At 47.5% G+C, this 23,151-nt stretch overlaps 1 protein-coding gene across 1 annotated transcript in view; it reads right to left on the bottom strand.

The window, feature by feature from the left end:
- The window catches only part of ZMYM2 (zinc finger MYM-type containing 2), an 893,704-nt gene that overhangs the window by 23,595 nt on the left and 846,958 nt on the right, over positions 1-23,151 (bottom strand). The window contains exon 22 of the mRNA XM_078658875.1: positions 11,884-12,135. Coding sequence (XP_078515001.1) covers positions 11,884-12,135 — 252 coding nt within the window. The remainder of the gene's footprint in view (positions 1-11,883; positions 12,136-23,151) is intronic.

The raw sequence follows: 23,151 nt of genomic DNA, 5'->3' as shown, positions 1-23,151 counted from the left end.
AGCTGCTGCTATTATAACAGAATCAGGGGGTGGATCTGATCTCAGAAATAGAGGATCAGATGCAGCCGGCTTGTATTTCTTTATGATGCGTGCAGAAGCTGCTTTCACTGAAGCTGGAGCTAAAATACGTCCATTACTGGTTCGATGAGTCCTGGTACCAAGGGGAGCAGCGGTCTTGACACAGATCTTTGATGTAGCGTCTGAAAGATAATGGACGTAGTCGTCTGAGTAGTGGACATGGTAATGCCCAACTTCTGTGCCCCCCTGGTAAGCACATCATGGAAAGTGTTCACGTTGTCAATGGGTGACACTCTGCTAGGCGGACTATCTGTGAGGGTAGGAGAGTAATCCCTCTTAGATGAGTGAGTTGAGGATGATGACCAAGATGGTGTACGCCGCCTTTGGCGATGCCCCTGTGCTGACCTGCGTTTAGGGGATCTGCACCGGTGTTCTCTGTTGCGAGTGTTTGGTTATTTGTCCACTTCTTGCACCAAGCGCTGCAAAGGAGATCTATGCAATGGGCTCGAGTATTCCGCCTCCCTTTGAGTAAGACCTGCCGATGCTGATCTCCAATGATGTAGAGGTTGCAGCCATCTAGGAGAGAGATGTATTGAGGGGGATCTCTACCTCCTCGGAGTACTCCTTGGTGGCGAACCTGCAACCTCTTGAGAATGGATGGAAGCGCTACAAGAGGACGCAATTCTCTGTGGGGAACTTCAAATGGAATGTGAAGAGGCCCCAGGGGTTCTAGAACGCAGCCTCCGTCGCGATGAGGGATGAGACGTTGCTGGCAAGTGCCTTGACGTCGATCTGCTCTGCGTCACCATAATGGGAGAGACTATGGATCCTGAACGCCTCCTCGACGTCTACCTTTCTGTATCTCTCGACATTGAGTGGAGTGATGCTGAATGCCTGGAGCCTATAGACCTTGCTCTTGAGGGTAGCTTGCCTGTGATCTCCTTGATGACCGGTTCGACGGAGAAATCCTCCTCGACGTCGAACGTTCTCTGGGCGTTGAATTTCTTGGCTTCGATGTCGAATGTGACACTGGAGGGGATCTAGACCTAAACGCCGAACGTCGCCTCAACGCCAACGGAGGTGATGGTACCGGTCTCGACGTCGTAGGCTGTCTAGTTGACGGAGATGTATGCTTCGACGCCGGTCACTGATGAACCTGCGACGGCGGGGCTTGACTCGATGGCGACAGTCGCCTGGTTGACGCCAACGGAGATCTACGCTTTGACGTCGATCGCCGGTGACCCTGCGACGTCGGAGGACGTCTCTACGTTGAATGCTGCCTCAACGGCGACAACGGAGACCTGTCTCTCAACATTGGGCGAGCCTGCCTCAACAGAGATCGATGCCTCGATGCCAATCGTCACCTGGTTGAAGACGGCGGAGGGATCGACGTGCCTGTGATCTTCGACGACGACCAGTGCTCTCTCGACGGTGAGCCCGCCGTTGATGGTCTTTTCATCAACGTTTTCAACGCTGAAGAAGGGATTCGAGGCGCGAGCCCGATGCCGATGGAGAGCACACCGGGATATTACTTGTGGATGGTCTCTCCTTCTTCAGCGGTGACCTGCCTCTGGAGGAAGATCTTCTCCTCTCAGGCAGCCCATAGAGGCAAATCCTCTCTCTGTCCTCCAAAGTTCTTTTGGACAGTAGCTGGCAATGATGGCAGGTGTGTGGATCATGATCAGAAGGTAGGCATAAAATACAGACCGAATGAGAGTCTGTTTTTGCCACCCTTTTGCCACAGGAGGGGCAAGGATCAAAAAGGGAAGGCATTTCTGTGTGAAAAACAATGCCCACACCCTTCAAAAACAGTTGAAAAACACTTCAACACTGAAAAGATGTTGAAGGAAAAAGGTTTAACCTCAAAGTTGAAAGTATTTTCTGACAAAAATCAGAAAAAGGTAGAGCTGAAGTAACCAGGGTCCTGTCAGAAGGAGCCGGAAAGAACTACTGACCTAACTGTCACCCCTGAGGCATGATGGGAGCTAGGGGTCATGGCAGCCTTAAAGGCACGGTGCCAGTTTATTGTTACGGTTTATGTGGGTTAGCTTTTCAGCTTTCTACACTGATGTTTTCTCTACAATGCAGCCTGTGTGCTGACAATGTTTTCACTTTCCTTGCAGGATTACCTTTTCTGCTGTATAATAAAGCAGTTTTCAAAGGCTTTCTTTCTCCCTGCTTTTTTTGGAATGTATTTATGTGCAAATACTTCTCTTGCAGCATTGTTCAGCATGTCTAAGGAAGGCTGCATTGTATGTTTTTCTATCCAGGGGCTTTCTCCGGACATATTTTCCGCGTAAGGCCAGAAATGCGGTACAAGGACCCGCCCTATGGAGAGTCCTGGGAGTCACTGGCAACCTGCTCTGCTTTTTCTGTTCGAGGTATCGAATCACCCAGGACCGCCACAGGAACAGGTCCGAGATGGGGCTGCTGCCAGGCTGCAGTCTGTGAATTACACAGAGGAGAGGGTTAACCCAGCGCTCTCCACAGCTCTGCTTCTGTTCTCCCTGCAAACATGGCTGGGGCGTTGGGGACTTAAGGGACTTCTGACTTTGTAATTGGAAATGTTGCCTGCCACTACACGGCCCCCCTTTGACTCGGTACACCAGCCACCAACCCCGCTTTGATACCTACCATGATGTTGCCTTCTGGGAACTGCAGTCTCGGACTTGACTGCAGCTGCTCCCAATCAGGCGGGGTCAGCTACTACTACTACGAGGAGCACCGGAGTATTTTCAGGGAGGGAAACGGCACCATTTCGTTGTGAGCAAGCGTCCGAGGAAGGCAGTTAAGCCGAAATGCATCACGCTGCACAACTTTCAAAGAATAAAGAGCTCCCTTTTCCACCCCCGCTGTGTCCTTGAAGTCACTTCTATCCAGGGGCTTTCTCCGGACATATTTTCCGCGTAAGGCCAGAAACGCGGTACAAGGACCCGCCCTATGAAGAGTCCTGGGAGTCACTGGCAACCTGCTCAGCTTTTTCTGTTCGAGGTATCGAATCACCCAGGACCGCCACGGGAACAGGTCAGAGATGGGGCTGCTGCCAGGCTGCAGTCTGTGAATTACACAGAGGAGAGGGTTAACCCAGCGCTCTCCACAGCTCTGCTTCTGTTCTCCCTGCAAACGTGGCTGGGGCGTTGGGGACTTAAGGGACTTCTGACTTTGTAATTGGAAATGTTGCCTGCAACTACACGTCCCCCCTTGACTCGGTACACCAGCCACCAACCCCGCTTTGATACCTACCATGATGTTGCATTCTGGGAACTGCAGTCTCGGACTTGACTGCAGCTGCTCCCAATCAGGCGGGGTCAGCTGATCTACTACGAGGAGCACCGGAGTATTTTCAGGGAGGAAAACGGCACCATTTCGTTGTGAGCAAGCGTCCGAGGAAGGCAGTTAAGCCGAAATGCATCACGCTGCACAACTTTCAAAGAATAAAGAGCTCCCTTTTCCACCCCCGCTGTGTCCTTGAAGTCACTTCTATCCAGGGGCTTTCTCCGGATATATATATATATATATATATATATATATATATATACATATATATATATATACATATATATATATATACACACACACACATTTGTTTACTGAATGTAACCCAATGAAATGGTAGCACTTGCACTTTAAAAATGGACTCAGCACTATGACACGCTGTCATGTGATCAAGGCTCCACGGAACCGAAACGTTATGGCGACCGCACTGAAAATAAAATAATTTTGCATCCAATTCCTTGGTTCATGCCTGTTGCTGATCGCAGCTGAGGAGAAAGGCTACAGCGCGAGGGAGACTGAGGTTTTTGGTATATATATATACATATATATAGAGCTACATATATGGTTTTCACATATATGGTATATGTTTCCGGGGTCCCGCGCATGGGCGGGAATATTCATGTGCTTATGACTATTGATGAGGATCCCCTGGAAGATAAATATACTCCTTGTGGAGATCTTCAAAATCCAGCCTCTTTTCCCCACAGGAGGCACAAGGCAAAAATACCTCTTTCTTAGAAGTATCAGACATTCTGTACTCACCAAATTCAGTAAATGTTGAAAAAACTGAGCAGAGCTTAGGGAGACTCCCTGTCACACGACGTGCTATAGAAAATCTGAGAGACTTGCCTCTCTGTGGAGTGTTCTAGAGGATGTTTGAGCCGGATTGGCTGTGTTTCAGATTTGGTTCTTTTTACAAAAGGACAAGGATGGGCTAATGTAGTGACTGTGCAGTCCATTATATCCTATTGTATTATATTTTATTACTGAGACTCCCACCTCGACAGCGGGATGATTCAAGCCTGTGAATCTATGAAAGATACACCAATACTGGATAAATGGCCCCTCCTGCCAGTGAGGAGGTTGATGGTGACAAATTCTACCAATCTCCCCCATTTTAGCCCTAAGGTAGAACATTCCCTTTCTCTTAACCTTCTGTAGGACATCATATTGCAAATATCACAGTCATTGATGAAAAGAGGACCTATCTGACATCGTGCTCATCAGTCACCTATATTTCTCCACCACAAACTGGACATTTATCAAAAAGAGTTGCAATAATAGCTTCAGGGTTTGGGGAAATGAAAGCTACAAAGAACAAGCATTGGAAATGCAATAGGTCTCGCATTAGGAAAGTTTGAGCTATTGGTATTGTAAATGACACTTTTTTTATTTATGTGTTGGTTTTGAAAGTAGCAAAATTAATAGCTTTGTCAGTTAAAATGTCAATAGTTTTAACTTTTGCAAATGTGACACCTATAGCATTTGTAATGCAATGTGTGTTGTATTTACGTGACTTAGATGTATTGATATTACAAATATCAATGGCTTTTAATTTTGTAAATAATTAATACTTAAATAAAAGTTATTGTAATTTATAATGGCAATAGCTTAAACGTTTGTAAATAACTTTTGTGAAGATTATGTTCAGTGTATTTTATTGTGACGAAAATCCAAGAACATTGCATTTGCACCTACACACACACAGAGCCACACACATATAGATGTGGTGGTGGTGGATCTGGGGGGTATGGTGGTGGATGTGGTGGTGATGGTGGATGTGGTGGTGATGGTGGTGGATGTGGAGGTGATGGTGGATGTGGTGGTGGATGCGGTGGTGGTGGATGTGGTGGTGGATGTGGTGGTGGATGTGATGGTGGATGTGGTGGTGATGGTGGATGTGGTGGTGATGGTGGATGTGGTGGTGATGGTGGATGTGGTGGTGATGGTGGATGCGGTGGTGGTGGTGGATGCGGTGGTGGTGGTGGATGCGGTGGTGGTGGTGGATGCGGTGGTGGTGGTGGATGCGGTGGTGGTGGTGGATGCGGTGGTGGTGGTGGATGCGGTGGTGGTGGTGGATGTGGTGGTGGTGGATGCGGTGGTGGTGGTGGATGCGGTGGTGGTGGTAGTGGTGGATGGGGTGGGGGTTGTAGTGGATGTGGTGGTGGATGTAGTGGTGGTGGATGTGGTGGTGGTGGGTGTGGTGGTGGATGCGGTGGTGGTGGTGGATGCGGTGGTGGTGGTGGATGCGGTGGTGGTGGTGGATGCGGTGGTGGTGGATGTGGTGGTGGTGGATGTGGTGGTGGTGGATGTGGTGGTGGATGTGGCGGTGGATTTCATGGTGGATGTGGAGGTGATGGTGGATGTGATGGATGTGGTGGTGATGGTGGATGTGGTGGTGATGGTGGATGTGGTGGTGGATGCGGTGGTGGTGGATGCGGTGGATGTGGTGATGGTGGATGTGGTGATGGTGGATGTGGTGATGGTGGATGCGGTGGTGGATGTGGTGGATGGGGTGGTGGTTGTGGTGGTGGATGTAGTGGTGTGGTGGTGGTGGATGCGGTGGTGGTGGATGTGATGGATGTGATGGATGTGGTGGTGGATATGGTGGTGGATGTGGCGGTGGATGTCATGGTGGATGTGGAGGTGATGGTGGATGTGATGGTGGATGTGGTGGTGGATGTGGTGGTGGATGTGATGGTGGGTGTGAGAGTGGGTGTGGTGGTGATGGTGGATGTGGTGGTAGATGCGGTGGTGGTACACACACAGAGCCACACACATATAGATGTGGTGGTGGTGGATCAGGGGGGTATGGTGGTGGTGGTGGTGGTGGTGATGGTGGTGGATGTGGTGGTGATGGTGGTGGATGTGGGGTTGGATGTGGTGGTGGATGTGGTGGTGGTGGATGTGGTGGTGGATGTGGTGGTGGATGTGGTGGGTGTGGTGGATGTGGTGGTGGTGGATGTGGTGGTGGTGGATGTGGTGGTGGTGGATGTGGTGGTGGTGGTGGATGTGGTGGTGGTGGTGGATGTGGTGGTGGTGGTGGTGGATGTGGTGGTGGTGGTGGATGCGGTGGTGGATGTGGTGGTGGTGGAAGTGGTGGATGTGGTGGTGGTGGAAGTGGTGGATGTGGTTGTGGATGTGGTGGTGGATGTGGTGGTGGATGTGGTGGTGGTGGTGGATGCGGTGGTGGTGGATGCGGTGGTGGTGAATGCGGTGGTGGTGAATGCGGTGGTGGTGGAAGTGGTGGTGGATGTGGTGGTGGATGTGGTGGTGGTGGTGGATGTGGCGGTGGTGGATGTGGCGGTGGTGGATGTGGCGGTGGTGGATGTGGTGGTGGATGTCATGGTGGATGTGGAGGCGATGTTGGATGTGGTGGTGGATGCGGTGGTGGTGGATGTGGTGGTGGTGGTGGATGTGATGGTGGATGTGGTGGTGATGGTAGATGTGGTGGTGGTGGATGTGGTGGATGCGGTGGATGAGCTGGATGCGGTGGTGGTGGATGCGGTGGATGAGGTGGATGCGGTGGTGGTGGATGCAGTGGTGGTGGTAGTGGTGGATGGGGTGGTGGTAGTGGTGGATGGGGTGGTGGTTGTAGTGGATGTGGTGGTGGATGTAGTGGTGGTGGGTGTGGTGGTGGTGGATGCGGTGGATGTGGTGGTGGTGGATGTGGTGAATGTGGTGGTGGATGTGGCGGTGGATGTCATGGTGGATGTGGAGGTGATGGTGGATGTGATGGTGGATGTGGTGGTGATGGTGGATGTGGTGGTGATGGTGGATGTGGATGCGGTGGATGCGGTGGTGGTGGATGCGGTGGATGTGGTGATGGTGGATGCGGTGGTGGGGGTGGTGGATGGGGTGGTGGATGTGGTGGTGGATGTAGTGGTGTGGTGGTGGTGGATGTGATGGATGTGGTGGATGTGATGGATGTGGTGGTGATGGATGTGGTGGTGGATGTGGCGGTGGATGTCATGGTGGATGTGGATGTGATGGTGGATGTGGTGGTGGATGTGGTGATGGTGGATGCGGGGGTGGATGCGGTGGTGGTGGTGGATGGGGTGGTGGTGGATGGGGTGGTGGTTGTGGTGGATGGGGTGGTGGTTGTGGTGGATGTGGTGGTTGATGTAGTGGTGGTGGGTGTGGTGGTGGTGGATGTGGTGGATGTGGCAGTGGATGTGGCGGTGGATGTGCAGGAGTGGTGTGCGGAGTCTGCAAATTGGGATGAGAACACATTGATGTCCGGTATCATTAGACGAAAAGCTGAACTCGAGGAGGAGGAGGAGGAGGCTTCTGTCACAGACGGCGCGCGGCCACTCGGCTAAACCTTAAGCTCGCACGAGTAAAGCAAGGGGCCTTCTATTACTGTTTACTGTAACAAAAATAAGGTGCACTGCTTCCTTAATTATCTGTTTTACATCTGTGCAGGGAGCAGGAGGGCGGGGAAGAGTGGGAACAGCAAATGCATCTTTGCCGAAGTTAAATGCGCAATATTTTTCCTTTATGTCAATTTTGTTCCCATCCTGTCCCTTTGAGTAGCCGTGCGGTTTTTTCTGCTTCCCTATCTGACAAGAATAATACATGTAAATAGGTGGTATAATACTCCCTCTGAGTATCTGTGTGCTTTTACAAAAAACATTAAAACACTCATTCAAATGTATCAACATTGGCATGATGAAATCCTGAAATTCAACAAGGAGCTGCAGAGGGAAACTCAATGCCAGGCCACCCTCCAATCAACATATAATTCAACAACAAGGACCTAGCATTGAAGGGCACTTTCAACAAATTGTATATATGAATACGTAGGATTAATCCTACGTATTCATATATACAATTTGTTGAAAGTGCCCATCAATGATGAAATCCTGAGTCAGTTTAAGTGAGATTGAAACCTACAGGTTGGTTCCAGGCTGTTGTGTACCAATGCGTGCGTTTAAGAATAAGGTAATACCGCTCTTTTCTACTCTGTTGCTGTCAACTAACCAATCATTTGATCAACACTTGGACATGACACAACGCCATCTGTTTCGTAAGATTCAGCAACGAAATGTCTTTAGCAGGATTCAAGTACCGCGCGTCAGTGGCTCGGCCTCAACTGTTCCTCGAGTGAGGCAGAACTTTACTGGATTTAACGAGCTGATAAGGAAGCAGTTTAACTTACGGGGGTCAGAAGTTTAGGCAGTTAATCATCTTGCCATACTGCTCATCAACATAACTGCAGGAGGCATTCAGAGGGCATATCAGGGGTTGACACTTTCGCAGATAACAAACCCAGAGCTTATCGAGGACAAGAGCTAGGAGGGGTCTAGTGTAAAAGCTGAATTGAAGAAGTCTCCAAAGAATGGAGGAGTCAGTCATGGGGAATCTCCAGTATCATTTATTGGACACCCAGCGTGGGGTCTCAGAGCATTCGTAATGTCGCTGGTGCTCCTAGGCATATCACACTAAATTAAAATTAATTAAATGAATGTGAACTTGGGTAATGTAACTGATGCTAATTGGGAGCAAGGTGAGCGAGTGAAAAGAAGTCAGCAGAGCCGTCCCCGCCTATTGCATTAGATGCGAAAGCATCAGAAAGCAGCCAGGAAGCCAAGTGGAAAAGGAGTAGGTGAGAGGGGGAAGCAGGATGTGGCACTATGGCCAGAGCTGCCCACTTCAGAACTGGAAAACCAAATTTGACTCTCGTCATCGGATCAATGCCTGTGATCATGGGGAAATCACTTAAAATGAAAGTAAATAAATGAACGTTAACTTGTGTAATGTATTCAGTTGCGCCTCCCCATTGGGAAGTGTCCCTCTGAATGCACTGCCTGATGCCAATTCAGACGAATTTAATCCATGAAATCCAAATTTCAAATACAGGTGTTCAAGCACATCGTTTATTGTAAACGGTATGGATGTAATCTCATTGAATTCAGGAGTTATTCAACAGCTTCCTTAAAGTATAAATCCATAATCAATTAAACAAGTGTGTATTGGCCCCAATGCATTTCGGGCAAATAACCGCCCTTTGTCAGGGGTTTTTCCTAAAACAAAACCAAGATTGGGCGAGTGAGACAACAAAATTCAAAAAAGGGGAATATTGTTCCCATAATATATCATGCGTTACATGCAAGATGGAATAGTCTCCCTGTGTCTTTAAATGTCCATATGGTGACATGCTGATAGGAAACTATGGACGGTTCAAAAGAATACGGCGCCACCTCCGTGAGAATGTGCAGTGATTAATCAAGGTAAAAGAAGTTGTGCACAGAACGAACCCGTGGATATACCGAGTGTTAATATAACGTGTGCCACACGTTGAATTAGCAGGATGACTTTACATTCATGCGTTATATGTGAATAAATCAATGTCCATACCTAGCTACAACAATGTAAATGTTGAACATTCATACAAGGCTGTGACGATATCTGTGTTCATGCCATGCTCAAGGTGTGCTTTAAAATTGTGAAGCCTTCATTGGCGCTGTCAGCGTTTGATCAGGCAAAGTTTCGGATTTCATGCATACTCTCACACGTTTATGAAAACAGCGTGTTTGCAAGACAAAGGCTAGGTGTAAGTGGCTTTACCTCATGGCGCTCGAATGCATGGCATGCCGCAGTGATAAAATCAACCTGTTGTGCTTCTAACGCAGGTTAGGCTAGTAAAACGAAGACACCCGTAGCTACCGCCATATTAATGAAAGTGTAGGGTGAAAAAAGGTGCTGCCTTCATTATCCCGAGAGACAAATATTTGCCATCTTAAAGTGGTGTTAATGCGTGCAGATGGAGAAATAACATGACTGAAAGCCTATAGCATAGTATAGTAATTTCACTGGTATGTTAAAGTGATAGAAATTGAGGGTAGAGAATAATGAGATTGAAGGGTCCTAAAACAAGGAAGCAAAGCAAACAGCCGGAGAAGAGAGAAAACGGCAGGAATCGAAGTAAAGAGGAGGATGCAAGGAGAGGTACAGAGGGAGTTAGCATAAAAGGAGACACGGCCGGCGGCCGTGAAACTGAAAGTACGGCCGGCTGTGAATAATTAGGGGATGAGCGCACGCTGAGAAGCTGCCTTTGATGTGGTAATGCGAGGCAGGCAGGCAGGCAGGCGGCTGGTGGCATTGTGCACGCGCTTTTTAGGGCTTGCGCTTGCGCAATGACCTAAAAAGCACATGCACTTCAAGAAATCGCCAGTGGAATCGTGCTTGGGTAAACGCTGTTTAAGCCCCTATAGAGCTTCGCCAGCTATGCGCATGCGCACAGCAGGCGAGCCCTAAAAAAGGGTGGTGAAACATTTTGTTTTTCAAAATGCCCCCAGCCGTCTATATACTTTTGTGGGAAGAAGAAATTGGAACATCCAAGACAAGAGAGAGGGTTAGCTGCAACTTCAGTGAAGAAAATGCACAACACCAGTTAAAAGTGGACTTTTTAGCTGCATCCTAAGTGAAGAAAATCTTCTCCTCATTCAAACTTGCAATTCATTGTAATCATTAAATTGCTTTCCTTTTTCTTAAATGTGTTTGCAAATAATATCTCATTGTAATGTTGAACTGCTGTTCATGTGTCACACACACTTTTCTCAGAGGAAGGTCCTGCTGCTTGTACCAAACTCCCAACGGCGATCAGGATTCCTCACAGAAACCCACTTTTTACAGTTTTAACTTCGGGGGAGCTCATGGCTATGCAAAGAGCTATCTCCTCCATAATAACTATGCAATTTTCTGCAGGAAGTATGCATGGGACAAAAGTTTCCTTTTGTTAGATTTAATATCAGATACCCACGAAGCGCTTAACAGTGCCTACCGGCAGGTATTGTCACTAACGTCTTTGGTATCACAGAACAAGGTATTCTGGTTAAGGCAGAGGATTCTGTCTCTTCAAATATGAGGAGTAATTTAAGCTTGTCCAGAAGAGAACGGCAGATTTTCAGGACAGTCCCGTCCCCTTCAAAGAATATATCACTAGGTTGTGCACATTCGGTCAAGATTTCTGACAAGTCTGCCTCATACAGAGAAGAGTTTGTTTTTGTATAAGACAGACATACAAATACTAAGGATAATTTTAAGCAATACCCAATATGCTTCTAACACTACTCCTGGCGTACAGTTTGGGATTCAGGCATCGCTCTTATTACCAATGATCACAGCAGCCATAAAGGCAGAAGCTGCAGAAAGTTAATAGTGGTCAAGCAGCCCTGTTTATTTTCAGGCTACTGAGTGACACGCTGAGACAACTGAAACTAGTGCTCTTTAATAAGGTGGGAGTGAAAGAGTGCACGATATCATGCTAGCATTTGCATGTGGCTGAATTATATCGTCCATGACAATTACTTCTGTGGGCTTTGGAGTCTACAATTATACAAGAATATTAACTTTTATTTGTAAGTTTTCTTTGAAATTAGCGTGGATGCGGATAAAAGACACAATGCAAGTCAAAATATATAAATAATTTTGTTGCCAAAAAACCCTTAAAAACTTTGCTCAGTACATTAGGCTAGAGGACCAATTGAATCAGGCCACATACGAAAACATTCACAACACCATCTCATAAAAATCTCAGTACATGTTTAATGTATTCCCGAAAGTTGCACTAAAACATTGACATACCTTCGTTATCACTTCCACATAAAGATGACACTTGGTAACACAGGCATGCTTTGTTTTCCTTTGTTATTGGGTTCTTTTTCCACTTTTTAAAAACAGTTGCAAATGAAAGTCTCAAGTGCTGCTCAACGGTCTTGAAACCAAAGTACTTAGTGTTAAAATAGAACAATGTATACAAAAGGGCTACAGGTGAATGGGATCCCAGCTGCTTTATTCTCCACAGATAATCCTCTTCTACTCGAGAAAATATAGAGCCTAGAAGAAGAATATAACATAAAAACATAAAACTATCAGTGCATGTATAAAGAAATGTTAAGCGCACACACATATATATGGATAATACATACACACAGACAATATATACTTCCACATGCTTAAATTACTTTAATTGAAAGAGCTACACTGTGTTAGTGGTCTCATTATTTAAGGCAATGTATACCATTATTTTTACCTATGTATAGTGAATTGGCCTTGCTAAAAACACTGGTCAACAATCCAACCAACTTACAGCACCCTCAGCTGGAGGATCATTGCTTAGATTAGGCACTTTAATGTTATTGAGAAGAACTGGTCAACCCTACTGTACAGTTGGCAAGCAACGGGGAATGTTCCAAATGCAATCTCATAAATAGAGATGGTCAGAGGTGTGGAAGGCTATCAGATCTCTTTCTACTTCCTAACTCATATATTTCTACGGTTTTCTTCATTTTAAATGGATTCTTAGGCACTGCTTACCCTATTCAGGAATCTAATTCTCCACAGTAAGATCTTTGACATTACTCCAAGAGATTCATCTACAAATGTCTTGCAATGAAATATTTCAAAAGAAAGATTCAGTAGCTGCTTTTAGCTATGTATTGAGTCCCTGATTTTGCCCTCTGACTGCTTCCCTGCTAGATGGCAGCATAACATTACCTAATCCATGAGGCTATCTCCGCTTTACAGTTTTGCAGCAGATCCAACCTTACAAAGATCCGTTTGGGTTTCTTGTTAACCTCAGACACTCCAACAAAATACATCAGTGTTCTTTTACAGTCTTAAGTGTGAAAACGTTTTCCAGCCATGAACTACAAACCCATAAGAAACTAAAAATATAAGGAAACACTGTCACTAGATTGATAAACAATAACTCCTCCTATTTCTATGAACGCCAGTAGAGAACTTGCATGAAGGACCTGTAATCATGCAACAGGCTATCAAGACAATTGCAGTGGATGAGCAATTGAATGTGACTTTCCAATATGAAAATTGCATTTGTTCTGAATTTTAAATGCTGCTTCTAAGGAGAAACATCTGCTTGGTTTGTGTCTGAACGCTTTAAAGAAGTGAAATATCTGTTGATCTGTCAGAATTAATCTGCAGATCAAGACCGTCGTTGGCTGTCACTGATATCTTGAAAACTTGAAGGAGGGCTTGCTTGAGGGTTTATTTTAGCAACCAGTTTTCAGTAGAAGGGAATATCAGGACCCTTTCTCTCGAAGGTTGAATGTCACACAGCTACACACTTGGATACAGCTCTTTGGGGGATGGGGGGGGGGGGGTGGTGTTGTTTTGGTCAACAGAGTCTTTTTGTTCTACCTCACCCATCAAATGATCCTTTCCTAGAAGCCTATGCATTGAAATGGATCTCCCAAGCATCTTATTAGGAGGCTCACTACCTGCTTAATTGCGCTTTTTTGTACCTTTGGTGGCCTCTGTCTGTCCTAGTTTATCCTCATTGTAGACCTGGACCCCTTTAGATACAGTGTTTCAATCCCTTTTGCTTTGCTCAACTGTTACTCATGCCGTTTGTATAAATATGTGCCCCCTGAGAGGATTGCATATTTTCATCATTAAGGACATATATGTGCAAAGACTATCGTAGTTGGTGGGGACATAGATATTTGGGACTTTGCCCTACTTGAATCCTGCTACCCCTTTCCTTCAACTGGATTTTTCCAAGGGTAAGCATTTTACATCTAGACTCTTCCTGCCCTATATGTGCCACACAAATATGGATATTTGTATCCTATTATCCACCTTGTATTTATTTGTGTTTCAGTCTCAACTCACAATTTAGAAAGGCAATCCCTCTTTCATTCTGGTTACTTTGACCAGAATCCTCATCATTCTCTGGCTGGGACACTTTGTGCTCTCTACCTTTGATATGTTTATGAAGGAGAGCTAAACCAGCAATCCACACCCTGATACAGAAGGTGTTTTGATTTACTATAATGCTCATTAAAACCCTACTATTGCATTTGGGGATATACATTTTATCTCAACATTTTTTCTGTTCATAGTTTTTTTATCTACGCTTTTTCTTGATCGAACACAGTATGGAATCTTTTTTCTTTTTTGACACTGGGTGTTTCTTATAGTATGTTTCTCTTGACCGTTGTCAGACCACATCTCCTCTTTTCCCCCATTTGTTTTTTATATATATGTATTTAATGCTAAATGTTCATGTTTCAGACCTTACAAAAATAGGAAACAGGCTCCCTGAATGGTCTGCTCTTTATTCAGTGGGCCGGTGGAGAATGCTCCAGAATTTATATTGGAGGTAGAGGCTTGGACTACCGAGCTCTCTGGGGTAGGGCTTTTTGTGAGGGAACTGAAGTCCCCTGGAGAGCAGTGGTGGGCAATTGTCCTGTTAACAGGAGCAGTGCTAGGCTTGGACCAGGCCCCAAGCAGAACGTCAATAAGGGCTTCACTGAGAGGGATAAGTGGTTCTCAGGTGGTCACTACCGGTCGAAGCCCCTCCATCAAGACGTTCATCTTGACTACCACTGAGGGCAGGCTAAGGTCCAGAACCTCTGTGCCCTCCTTAGCACCACTGCAAAAGACGCTCCCTCCTCCGAAGCCATGGTAGGGAGAGGGAACATGTCAGAATCTGGAGAAGAGTCTAGTTCGCAGGCCTCCGCCAAGTCCCCACACCAGTCAATCTATGGTGCTAAGGGCTGGAATTGCTCAGGGTCCAGAGACCCCTCCCTAAACTCCCAGCCCATCGAAATCAGGCTCAGGCTCTGACCTGGAATGCATGGCTTCAGTCTGGGTCGGACGACGCCCCTCCGGCTCAGTGTTGGAGTCAGGGATCAGAATGGGGATGGCGTAACCAGGGGGCGCCTGCGGCTTCGGGGCTGGTGGCGGGGAAGGTCGAGGTGGTACGATCGAGGCCAGTCCAGATCCATCTGTGGATCCAAGGGGCCTGACTGGCGCTGGAGTTGGCGGCGTGGAACCAATAGGGGGCCCTCCCGAACCCGGAGGGCTCAAAGACACGTCAGCGGGAGCGGACTTCTCAAATATGAGGCGCATGGCCTCATAAAACTCATGGAGTTCAGCAGGGGTCACTTCGGCTCCTAGAATCTAGGTAAAGTACGGAGCAGGCCCAGGCACTGACTCAATCGCGGAGCACAGCCTTGAATGCCGTCGCTTCGTCTCGTTGGCCGACAGATGAGGTGAATTCAAAGACCTCTTCAACTTACTTTTTTTCTTTTAGTGGGACTTACTTGAGTGGCCCGAGGATTGTGGACTCTGCAACCAATCCCGGGACCTTCCTCTTGAGTGGGATTGACAACGTAAGACGGCAAGGGGAAGGATACAAAAAATATTAGAATTTACCATGCATGCCTGTACAGCACATGCCTTTACCCCGCAGGCATTACGTGCTGTCCTTTACACTGAATTGTAATACCACACAAGAATACCTTACTAATAACGCCATGTATTGGTATTGTCTTTTTTGGGGGTGTAACCTCAAACTCCTTTTTTTATTTGCGGGTCAGGAACCTAGCTTCCCTTTCTTTTAAGATCCTTACCTCCACCGCCCAAAAATACTAAAGAAAACCTTACCTACCTTTACCAACCCAAAAAACCCTTACCTCCAATTATCTTTACCCTCCCTTACCAGTCTGAACCCAGCTCCTTTTTAAAAAAAAAAATGACAATATAAAAAATTATCTATGTGGTAAAGTACCAAGAAGGGCCTGCATAGTAACATTATGCTGGGAGAAGACTGCATAATGTTATATAGTCCCAGAAGGTCTGCAGTCCACAACCTTTGTGAACACTTGTGCCCAGTCCTGACTCCACTTCCTCAACATTTGTGCACTTAAAGTAATGGAGGGAATGACTAGTGCAGTGGAAAAATCCATGTAAGATGAAATACCTCCATCAAGGCTTCCCCTGGACATGTCCACAAGTGGCGAAGCGATCTACTGTGGGATGGGGGAGTTATAATTGCAGGAATACAGTCATAAGATTGGTGCTGATGTTAACATAAATGGGAAAACTGCAAACTGGTAGTGTATGGAACCTAACACAAAATGTAGGCATTGCCTGTGAAACTGCAGCTTTGGTACATGGAAGTACATGCCCTGCATTTCAAGGGACACCATCCAGATTTCTAGTTCCAGCGCTAACAGCACCTGAGCAAGAGACAATATCTTTAACTTCTCCTTGCGTAGCAAGGAGGTTAAGACCCTGAGGTCCAGGATCAGAAGCAGACCACCGTCATCCTAAGGCTCGAGAAGTGCTGGGAGGATCATCCCTGCTCAATCGTCTTCTCTGGGACCAATTCAACCATTCCTTTGTGAAGTGGGGCCACCACCTCCTACTGGAAAATGCAGATGAGCTCGCTTGACTGGGAGGAAAGAATTGGAGGAATGGCAGGAAGATCTTGTTGAAATGAAAGGGTATAGCCCCATTTTATAATTTGTAGGTCCAACTGATCTGTCGTGATGCCCTACCAGGTCTAAAGATAATGTGATAACCTTTCACTCACAAGCCACATGTGATCCTTTGAAGGAAAACTAAAACATCTCCCAAGTGCTGTTTGCCTTTAGATCTGGCACAGCCTCAAGTATAGCTGCTGGACTAGCGAGTGGACATTCATTTCAAGTAACCTCAAAACTGTAGTACTGCCTGTGAGAAAGTGGCTCTATATATACTGGACCAGAATAAGGTACAGTGTGTATAGAGTCCACAACCCCCAGAGGTATAACAGAGCTTAAAGCCAGGTGTGACCTTACTCTCTAAAGTGGTAGCTTGGTCGAGCAGTAAGGCAGTACCAGTTGACAGTGTAAAGCATTTGTTGTACACACTCAGTCAGAAAAAGGTTTCACACACTCAAAGACTGAACTCCAGGCCAATTGTTTTTATATCAAATATATAGAGGTTTTATTTCTAGAACCAACAGGTATCAAAATATACTTCTCTCAATATGAGAGGTCTCAGATGAGTACTTTGCAGAAATGCAATAAACTTTGTGAACACAATAGGTACAGGGGTTGCAGTAGGCAACACAATTCTAAACACACTTTAGCATTGAGCTCAATGGGTTCTCATCATGTAAGTACAGTTGATTACTTTGTAGATTACTTTGGTAGTTCCAGGACTGGATCCTAGATTCAGTCCTGGGGTCTAAGCTGAAAACAATTCGGTATAAACGTTTTAGTTATTGTAGTGATTTTTCAGGAATATAAAGCGGTTTTAAAAGTTCAGACTTAGAAACCTTTCAATGAAAATCTGGCAATGTTATCCAATGGGAGAAAATTCAGGTTGCAGGTAAAGTACGATCTCGTTAATTTTGTAATCCAGTACTGGGCTCCTAGGACCAGCACTGGGGACTCAACTTAAAACAGGTAAGTAATTACGTTTCAGTTTTCAAAAGTAGACACTTCGAAGAAATTTCATAGAAAAGTAGACAATGGATTCCTATGGAGAAAATACAAGTTACTAGAAAAGCCGGTAAGGATTACTTTTGCGGTTCAGTACTGGACCACAAGGTACAGTACTGGCTTCTCTCCTGATCACAGGTGAGTTCTTCGGGATTCGGAATTCAGGTGATTTTATAAGAATATTTTAAGTTTCCAAAACTTCACACGTAGAAGATTTTTCGAGTCAAGCCAGTCAATGTTATCCAATGGCAGGTAAGTGAGTTACCGGTTTCCAGGTGAGTACTCGACTGGTGAAGTTAAGGTTCTGGGCATGGACTCAGGGGTCCCCCAGGGTCAGGTAGGTACAGTTGGTTCACCCTCAGCGGCACAGGGGCGGCCGGGTGCAGAGGTAGTTAGGTCCAATGTTATCCAATGAGGGGAAGGGGGCCTCAGGTTGGTGGCTGCTGGCTAGCCGGCCATGCGGCTGTGAGAGCTGGGCTCCTGGTCAGGGCAAAGGGGGATGTAGGATATAACAAAGGTGGCACGGCCAGCGGCACTCGGGCGGCTGGGTGCAGGGTGCTCGGGCGCTCATGTTATTCAATGGGAAAGGTAAAAGATGAACAAAGGCTTCAGACTTGGGGACAGAGACTCTTTGGCGACCACCACTTTGAGAGGTAAGTTGGGATCTTGGAGCACAGGTAGGTACCCCGAAGGAAGGCGCAGGGGGTTCCAGGGCACCGGGGTGTCTTTGGGGATCGGAAAAGCTTACCCTCAGCTAGTCGCGGTTGGGGGCCCATGGTTCTGAGTCTGCAGGCGTCGCCTGGTTCGTCCAGGAGATTCTTTGGGTACTGGACTTCTGGTCCCAATCGCCGGGGGGACTTCCTCGTGGTCTTGGATCGCACGGGCCGGGCTCGGCGGGTGCAGAGTGGGCTGGTCCGGAGCTCCCTGGCTAGCACCAGGGGGGTTTGTTGCAGCAGAGCCTCTGCTGATGGAAGTCCCAATCTTCGAGAGGGTCAAGGCAGGCAGGAGTCGCTGGGATTAGGCAGGAGCAGGTTCCAGGATCGAAAGGCCGGTAGGGCTGGGGCCAAGTCAGTTGGGGTCGTCCTGTTAGCAGCTGCTCGGCGGGTCTTCTTCTACTTGATCTTCTTTCTTCTTTTCCTCTCGGGATCTGAGGAAGGAAGGTTCAGGGAGCCCCTAAATACTGAATTTAGGGGCGCTACAGGTGGGGCAAGGACAGGGACCAATAGGTCCCTGTCCTGGGGTGGGTACACCCCCTAGCCTGCTCCTCTCCTGTGGGAGGGGAGCAGGAGCCTAGCTGTGATTGGGCAGGGCTCCCCATCTTCAAGATGGCCGGAGCCCGGGGTCATGCTTCGCCTTGTCTCCCCCACCTGAGGGGTGGGGTTGGCACAGACTGGAACACCCCCTTTCCTGACGTAGTTTTTCCCGCCAGTCTTCCCACCAGAGTGGGGGTCAGGACTGGTGGGGGCCACTTGCTGGGTACAGAAAATGGTCTGGAGAAGCTCACAGAGGCGGCAGGCCTTTGAAGCTTCCCCCTGCCCATCCTGGGGGAGAAGACCTAGCACTTCGCCCAGGATGTGCATTGTTGCAGGCCCAGGAGAGCGGAGGGCTCTCTACCCAGGGGTCCAGCAACATGTCTGCTGAGTGGGCTAAAGAACGGTGATGGATTAAACCCAGATCTTTTGACTGGGTGCGAGTGTTTGATTGATTCAGATGCTCCGTCCATCACCACTCCCTTTTGTACCGCTTGTGGCCGCCATAAGTGTGGCAGGGTATGCTCAGACGTGAGTCCCTTGCTCACTTTGCCACTGGATTCAAGCAAGCCGGGCTGAAGACGGCTGGAATGCCAGAAACCGGCCCTCGGAAGCTTGTTTCCGGTCCAGGGAAGACACGGCTTGGCAGTTCGGGCTGGACTGTTCCCATGAGGCACAGGGTCAGACTGATTTGCATATAGCCATGTCAGAACTGGGGTGGCAGAGTGGGCTAAAGAACGGTGATGGATTAAACCCAGATCTTTTGACTGGGTGTGAGTGTTTGATTGATTCAGATGCTCCGTCCATCACCACTCCCTTTTGTACCGCTTTTGGCCGCCATAAGTGTGGCAGGGTATGCTCAGACGTGAGTCCCTTGCTCACTTTGCCACTGGATTCAAGCAAGCCGGGCTGAAGACGGCTGGAATGCCAGAAACCGGTCCTCGGAAGCTTGTTTCCGGTCCAGGGAAGATATGGCTTGGCAGTTCGGGCTGGACTGTTCCCATGAGGCACAGGGTCAGACTGATTTGCATATATCCATGTCAGAACTGGGGTGGCAGAGTGGGCTAAAGAACGGTGATGGATTAAACCCAGATCTTTTGACTGGGTGTGAGTGTTTGATTGATTTAGATGCTCCGTCCATCACCACCCCCTTTTGTACCGCTTTTGGCCGCCATAAGTGTGGCAGGGTATGCTCGGACGTGAGTCCCTTGCTCACTTTGCCACTGGATTCAAGCAAGCCGGGCTGAAGACGGCTGGAATGCCAGAAACCGGTCCTCGGAAGCTTGTTTCCGGTCCAGGGAAGATATGGCTTGGCAGTTCGGGCTGGACTGTTCCCATGAGGCACAGGGTCAGACTGATTTGCATATAGCCATGTCAGAACTGGGGTGGCAGAGTGGGATAAAGAACGGTGATGGATTAAACCCAGATCTTTTGACTGGGTGTGAGTGTTTGATTGATTCAGATGCTCCGTCCATCACCACCCCCTTTTGTACCGCTTTTGGCCGCCATAAGTGTGGCAGGGTATGCTCAGACGTGAGTCCCTTGCTCACTTTGCCACAGGATTCAAGCAAGCCGGGCTGAAGACGGCTGGAATGCCAGAAACCGGTCCTCGGAAGCTTGTTTCCGGTCCAGGGAAGATATGGCTTGGCAGTTCGGGCTGGACTGTTCCCATGAGGCACAGGGTCAGACTGATTTGCATATAGCCATGTCAGAACTGGGGTGTCAGAGTGGGCTAAAGAACGGCAATGGATTAAACCCAGATCTGGGTGTGAGTGTTTGATTGATTCAGATGCTCCGTCCATCACCACCCGCTTTTGTACCGCGTGTGTGGCAGCCTAGGCAGCCTCTCAGCCCAGACGTGAATTGTGGTTAGGTTTCAGGGGGCATCTCTGGGATGCCCTCTGTGGTGTATTTTTCATTAAATCCCACACTGGCATCAGTGTGGATTTAATGTGCTGAGAAGTTTGATACCAAACTTGTCAGTCTTCAGTGTAGCCATTATGGTGCTGTGGAGTTCGTAATGTGGACCTCCAAGCACCATATACTCTTAATGGAATCACTGCACTTACAGTGCCCAGGAATGGCCCTGGGTACTGTAGGGGCACAGGTCTCATGCACCTGTGCCCACACCACTGGCATAGGGCACCCAGCTAGAGGGGTGACTGATGTATGTCAGGGCAGTTGGTTTGTGGGCATGGTACACAGGGATGTGTGCCATGTCGCCTCTTTGTTTAGTTCTGTACTTAGGCACTCGGCCTGCAAAGGCAGTGTGTGGGTGCCAGGGTACAGGGCCCCTAAGGGTGGCACAATAAGTGCTGCAGTCCTTAGGGATCTTCTCTGGTCACCATGCCCTGGGTATCAAGGGTACCATTTACTAGGGGTGGACAGGTGGCCAGTGATGCCAATTGGGTTTTAGTTTCAACACAGTTTTAGGGAAGGAACACATGCCCTGGGTACCTGGGCGGCAGGAGCCCAGGGCACACTCAGTCAAAGCAGATCAGCAGTCAGAAAAAAAGTGGGGGCATACCAATGCAAGAACGATGGCACTTTTTCACACTGCCATTGAAATTCACAGGTAGGAGACCCAACTCGAAGGAATGACCCATAGCCCAACCCACTTTGAACTTCAAGGGCAGGGTCTGCTCCTTGATCAATTAGGCTAGCCCCATCAATAGGCATGTCCAACAAACTACTTGGGTATTGCCCAAAAACGTAATCAAACAAAACCATGGCTTTTTTCTGATCACTACAGAGGATCCCAAGGCATAGCAAACAACTCATCAGTGTTCAGACTCACTTTGGTAATCTGTTCCACAGCATCATTATACCAACCTTGGACTACCTCTGCCCCTGAAAGGCTCTGCACTACCATCTGCCCCATCTCCCACAATACATAGGTTTTCTTAGTTCGTAAGCAGGTAGCGTTCACCAATCTGAGTGCAAACTCTCTTAGGGAAAAACAATTCTTCGCCACTCCCTCCAGTTTCTTAGAACCCCAGTTATTAGTTGTTTTGGGGAAAGACCAAGATTTTGTTATGTACAGGATAATGCCAGGCTTTCATACAACGAGTGGGAAAATAAGACTGGATCACCAGGTGCAGACAGATAGCGGCTTACTGCTGGAGCTAATGTAGGTTTGTCTCAGGACTGCCTAGATAAGCTCAAACAGTGCCTCATTAAATGGGACCAGGTGCTTCCAGACCACAGAGGCAGGCTGAAGCATCTCTGTCAGTAGATTTCTTTTTTCTTTTTCTTCATTGAAAGAGAATTCCACAGTTGATACCTCTGCAGAGGATGGTCTATGGCATTCCAGCTCAACCTCAAGGAAGGCTAAAGGGCCGAATAAACAGATGCCCACGTGCTGGGGTGAGGGAGCAAAATGGCTGCCTCACTGCCTCACTGTAGTCATTTGAATGGGATCAGAGTCAGTCAGAAAACACCATCCACATCATGGCAAAGAACCAAATAGTGCAAACAGAGCCTAATAATGTGTATGCACACCTCATGCAGAAAAAGGAATATGCTACTTACCAGTATGCATCTGTTCTTGGCATGTAGAGCTGCAGAGTTGTACATTTAGCAATAGATCGCCACCTGGTGTTGGGCTCGGATGATTGCAGGTTGTTGTTGTCTTCTTGGAAGAAGTCTTTGTAGTCACGAGATAGGTGACTCCTCCCTTGGACAATACTGCGCATGGTCATCGACTCCATCCTCAGATTGTTTTTCGCCATGATGGGAAATGATGGAGTTAGTAGAAGTAAAGAGAAAGGATGTCCATGTGTGTGCATCTAAGTAAGATGAGTACTGGAACGGATACAAGTACCGGGGAGGCGGGAGGGCATGTACAACTCTGCAGCTCTACATGCCAAGAACAGATGCATACTGGTAAGTAGCATATTCCGTTCGAGGCATATGAGCTGCAGATTGTACATTTAGCAACGATTGTGCAGCAGTGTCTCCCCTAGCGGTGGTCGCTTGTATCCGTTGCAGCATATTGAAATAGTGTTTTAAGGACAGCTTGGCCTACTGCAGCTTGCTGCTTGGCTTGCACGTCAACACAATAGTGTTTAGTGAAGGTGTATATGGTAGACCATGTTGCTGCCTTACATATGTCCTCTAGTGGTATGTTTCCTAAGAAAGCCATAGAGGCTCCTAGTTTGCGAGTGGAGTGCGCTCTAGGAGGAACTGTTCGTGTACGTTTTGCCTTTTGATAGCATATTTGAATACACTTCACAATCCATCTGGCAATTCCTCCTTTAGATATGGGATTGCCTTTGTGTGGGGAACAGAAGGATACAAATAGTTGGTTTGTCTTTCTGAAGGATTTAGTCCTGTCTGTGTAGTATAAAAGAGCTCTTCTAACA

Source organism: Lissotriton helveticus, chromosome 8 (assembly GCF_964261635.1).
Source record: "Lissotriton helveticus chromosome 8, aLisHel1.1, whole genome shotgun sequence".
NCBI lineage: Eukaryota > Metazoa > Chordata > Amphibia > Caudata > Salamandridae > Lissotriton > Lissotriton helveticus.
Note: the sequence above shows the minus strand (reverse complement) of the source record. Positions and strands in the feature narration are given on the sequence as shown.